The sequence below is a fragment of the Sciurus vulgaris genome, assembly GCF_902686455.1.
Source record: "Sciurus vulgaris genome assembly, chromosome: 5".
NCBI classification, from domain to species: domain Eukaryota; kingdom Metazoa; phylum Chordata; class Mammalia; order Rodentia; family Sciuridae; genus Sciurus; species Sciurus vulgaris.
In genome coordinates, this window is record NC_136465.1 from 80014259 (window position 1) to 80019053 (window position 4795).

Genomic DNA, 4795 nt, shown 5'->3' on the forward strand with positions numbered 1-4795 from the left:
CCCTTCCAAAGATGGAAAAGTTTGGGTATAAATGAAAAGAAAGGATAGTAGTTGAAGGTAAAAGATTGAATAAATGGGTTATGAATTGAGGAAAATCCTCAAAAGAGACTCAGAGCAAGAAATGGCATTGTGTTGGCTGAAGTATTCCAGGTGCCTGGAAGGGTGAAGGTCTGTGTTTGCTGTGAACCACTTCAACTTTTAGAACCTGACAACATGCATGGGGAGCAGAGCTTGAGGTTCTTGCTGGTGTGAAATGACGGAGTACAAACTGGTGGTGGTTGGAGCAGGTGGTGTGGGTAAAAGCGCACTGACAATTCAGCTAATCCAGAACCATTTTGTGGATGAATATGATCCCACCATAGAGGATTCTTACCGAAAACAGGTGGTAATAGATGGTGAAACCTGTCTATTGGACATACTGGATACAGCTGGACAAGAGGAATACAGTGCCATGAGAGACCAGTATATGAGGACAGGCGAAGGCTTCCTTTGTGTATTTGCCATCAATAATAGCAAATCATTTGCAGATATTAATCTCTACAGGGAGCAGATTAAGCGAGTAAAAGACTCAGATGATGTACCTATGGTGCTGGTAGGAAACAAGTGTGATTTGCCAACAAGAACAGTTGACACAAAACAAGCCCATGAACTGGCCAAGAGTTACGGGATACCGTTCATTGAAACCTCAGCCAAGACCAGACAGGGTGTTGAAGATGCTTTCTACACACTGGTAAGAGAAATACGCCAGTACCGAATGAAAAAACTCAACAGCAGTGATGATGGGACTCAAGGTTGTATGGGTTTGCCATGTGTGGTGATGTAACAAGATATTTACGAAGTTCTATCATCAAAAAAGAGCCACTTTCAAGCTGCACTGATACCCTGGTCCTGACTTCCCTGGAGGAGAAGTATGCCTGTTACTCTCTTCATCTCAGAGAAACTCCTGCTACTTCCCCAACTCTCAGTAGATGAACATAACAGTCTTTGCTTGAGAACTTCTCAGAATAACTACCTCCTCACTTGGTTGTCTGACCAGAGAAATGCATCTCTTGTTATTCCCCAATAGTTTTCCGCCCTAGGTTCTTCCCTATAGAAACAAACACATCACCACCACCCAAGTTTTTCATCTGAAAGTCAATTCATGCTCTGAAACAGAACCAAACTAGACATGAAATTCTGTTGAAAACAGTTTCTCGAGCTCTAAAGTAGCAACTGCTGGTGATTTTTTTCTTTTTTCTTTTTCTTTTTTTTTTTCTTCTTACTGTTGAACTTAGACCTATGTTAGCTTTTGGAGAAATGTCATAAATTACATTTTTGCCAAGAATATAATTCATTTTGCAGATTGGTTTATTTGTAATGTTATCAGCTATAGTCTATAAACTGGCATCTGCACTATATTCATAAATACAAAAGTGAATGCTGACTTTGGAGTCTATCGTAGTCTTCTCAATTTTCATGAAATTAAATCCACCTTTCACAACAAAGTGCCTTTTTCCTAGAAGTGATTTGTAGACTTTCTTATAATACTTCACTGGAATAGATGTCTCAAAAATCATTATACATGAAAATGAATATCTTTGACCCATCTACCTTTGAAGGAAAGATATACCTAGACGTTAGCAGATGCCATTTCTTATGTGAAGATGATTTTCCAGAGGCCTATTTGGAGCTTTCCCCTCCGGAAAAATGAAACTGGAAGCAATTACGAATAATTTCACTTAATTTTTATTTAGTCTTTTTTCGTAGGTGGCTACCTATAAATGTATATAATTTGTTTCTTTTAGCTTACAGATAATTTCATGTTCAATGAACTTCCATTTATATTCAAATTTGGGTCATACCAGAAAGCTCTACTTTTGCAGTTATTCAAATATTATAAAAATTTGGTGTGATGTTATAGCTGTAATCAGTGATTTTCAAACCTCAAATATAGTATATTAACAGATTACATTTTCACTGCATATCATAGTCTCTCAGTGATATATATAACTGCCCTCAATCCCCTTCTCACCCTACTCTCTGCCCCTTATCCCACAGCAACAGAGGCTTGATTAATTATTTCAATTGAGTAAAGCATGGTGCTAATGGACCAGGGTCACAGTTTCAAAACTTGAACAAGCCAGGTAGCATCATGCAGAGAAAAATTCTTCCACATTTGCTCCCTGGACCAGTAACTCCAGCTAGTAGTTTTGTTGGATGCCTGCTATTAATCCTGCAAGGAAAGAAGAGATTAATAAGCATGAGTCCTCTACCTTGACTAGAAAAGTTTGATATTTTAAGGAGGATCAGCTTAGGAGTCTTTATATTTTAACCTCCCCCTCTTTTTTTTTTTTTTTAAACAACTTTGAAACTAAGTCAATATTTTTTTTCATCTTTTTGAGAATGAGGGTGCCTCAAATCAAATGTTTTTAAACTTATAATGTTCTCTGAAGGATTTTAAATAGATGTTGATAAATTAGTCTTCATAATAAACAGCAAAAGCTGATGAGTTTGTTCAAAACATGAAGTAGCCTTTGGAATGAAATTGCTATCTGAGAAATGAATAGAAATGTAATTAATTATTAGGATATGGAGGAATGGTATTTCCATTTGTAGATAATACCTTGATAATTTTCTATTTTTGGTGGCATGGGGATCAAACCCAGGGCCTTATACATGCTAACCATGCACTCTACTCCTGAGCTACATTGCCAGCCCTAGGAATTATAATGAAAAATAGATTTGGATAACTTTTGATAAAGGACTAATTCCAGAATGGCCATTTACTGTTCTAATGTCTGAACATTTTCTGAGGTTTTTGTCTTCTAATATGAATTTTCATTTATTAAGCAAACTCCTTACCCATAAATGAGTTCAGAAGAGTTGGAAGAAAAACACACCCAGACTATAATAAACTTGGAGTTGTGCTCCTTAGTGCTAATGCTGGGAGCATTCACAGTAGGGTTGTCATTTATAAATGGAAACTCTGTGCTGTTTTGTGTCTGCTCCTCTTGCTCTGTCATTTTCCTGAAGTTATATTGGGACTTATCACCTCATTTGTACTCTTTTGTGTCTATGTGACTGGCAGTGTGAATCTAAAAAGTCTTTTAAATTTAATGTCAAATTAGAAAGATTAGTTACTCCTTTTGGGCTCTTGTGGCCTTAGCCCTTGTGTGTATGTATCTATAGTTTGGTCAGATATGTTCTAAGCACAGAAGTAGAGAAATGGGGCCAAAATTCAGACTTGAAAATGTTCTTTAATAGCTTTTTAAGAAGTTGCACTTCGGTGTGAATTTTGGCACAACAGAATGACAAACTTAAGAGTTAAAAGCTGAATAAGTTCAGTTAGTGTGGTATAAAATACAGTTTTTAGAATATGTGATTGCTGAAAATAATTGTTTTACCTCAAAGTCTCAAGGTCACTTTCCCCGATTTAAGTGCCTGGCCAGCTGTCATAAATTACATATTCCATTATGGTTTTGTTTTGTTTTTTAAAGGTTGCACATTGGACAGTGTGAAAATAAGATGTTCTGCCTAAAGCTACCATGCCTAATCTGTAAATGAATCTGTTAAATGCTGTATTTGCTCCAGTAGCTTACTATGGAATGTTAACTTAGTAATACATTATACTTCGTTTTTCTTTAGGAATGTAATAGGTAAAATTAATCTCTCTCTCTCTCTCTCTCTCTTTTTTTTTTTTTTTTTGGTGGGCCCCCTGTTTAATCTTTCATCATCCTTTAAACTGCTGTGAATTTTGTTGTGACTTGAAAGCAAGGATAAAGGAAAACTTTTAGAGAGATTTTGATTATTTTTTTCCCATTCCAGAATTTGTGATCATAATCACATTTTGCTTTGTATTCACAGTGATGCACTCTGAAGCTGGCAGCTACAACCAAGAACCAAAAACTGGTGCATTCTGCTTCTTATAATTTGTCTCTACTAATAAGTTATAAGAAGCAAGGATAACTAATTAGGGAAAATATTTTTATTTGGGTTGTTTCTGTAAACAAGGGACTATAATTCTTGTATTTTTTTTTCATCTTTACTGTTTCTGTAAACAGTCTAATGTGCCATGAAATTATTTTAAGAGTTTTTTTTTTTCTATAAGAATTGTTTTTAAAGTGTTCTCATAAGATTAGTTGTAGATATATATCAAAATATTACTGATTTTTAAGTCCGAGTACTGACCTGACAAGTAATTTGAACTCCACTCTGGAAGGTAGGGTGGGTATCAGTGAAAGTTGTGTGACTTTTATATTTCTGTGCCATCAAACATAGGTAACAGTATCAATTGTGCAATTCTGCTGTTTAAATGGGAACTATTGGCCTCTTTGGCCCTAAATAAAAGGGCTACTTTAAGTTGATTATTTTATTGTAAATTAATCCATCCTAATTTTTTAAAATTTGGTTGAATATTTTTCTTGTTAAACAGTGTTTAAAAAATAAAAAGTGGAAGTTCAAAAAAATAAATTAATTAATTAATTTAAAAAAAAAAAAAAAAAGATGCATGGGCCCTGCCAACCTGAGTGGCCTCTCCCTGGGAGACATTCATTCAATATGATGGTGGTCTAGACTTTTTAGTAATTACCAAATGGAATTCTAACGATGTGCCAGTGTCTTTGGTTGTATATCCTTACCTTTTGAATATAAGGGATCCAAGTTCAAAGATCAGAGATAAACTGTGATGTTAGGAAATGTGTTTTGGTCTTCTCAATTTCATGGCATACAATTCCTAAAGTCTTAGTGGTAAAAATGTCAATCAGATCATGCTGATCTTAAATTTTCAATGACTCCCCATTTCACACTGAATAAGTTA

General features: G+C 35.2%; 1 protein-coding gene across 1 annotated transcript; it reads left to right on the forward strand.

Annotated features, from left to right (window-relative positions):
- Window positions 1-229: 229 nt before the first annotated feature.
- LOC306661276 (GTPase NRas) lies at window positions 230-1743 on the forward strand. Its single transcript, XM_079140130.1, has one exon. The coding sequence runs from the start codon at window positions 254-256 to the stop codon at window positions 821-823; it is 570 nt and encodes a 189-aa protein (XP_078996256.1). The 5' UTR covers window positions 230-253; the 3' UTR covers window positions 824-1743.
- The last annotated feature ends 3052 nt before the right edge of the window (window positions 1744-4795 follow it).

Coding starts and splice junctions, on each gene's coding strand:
- LOC306661276 (XM_079140130.1), top strand. CDS start 254: ATGACGGAGTACAAACTGGTGGTGGTTGGAGCAGGTGGTGTGGGTAAA.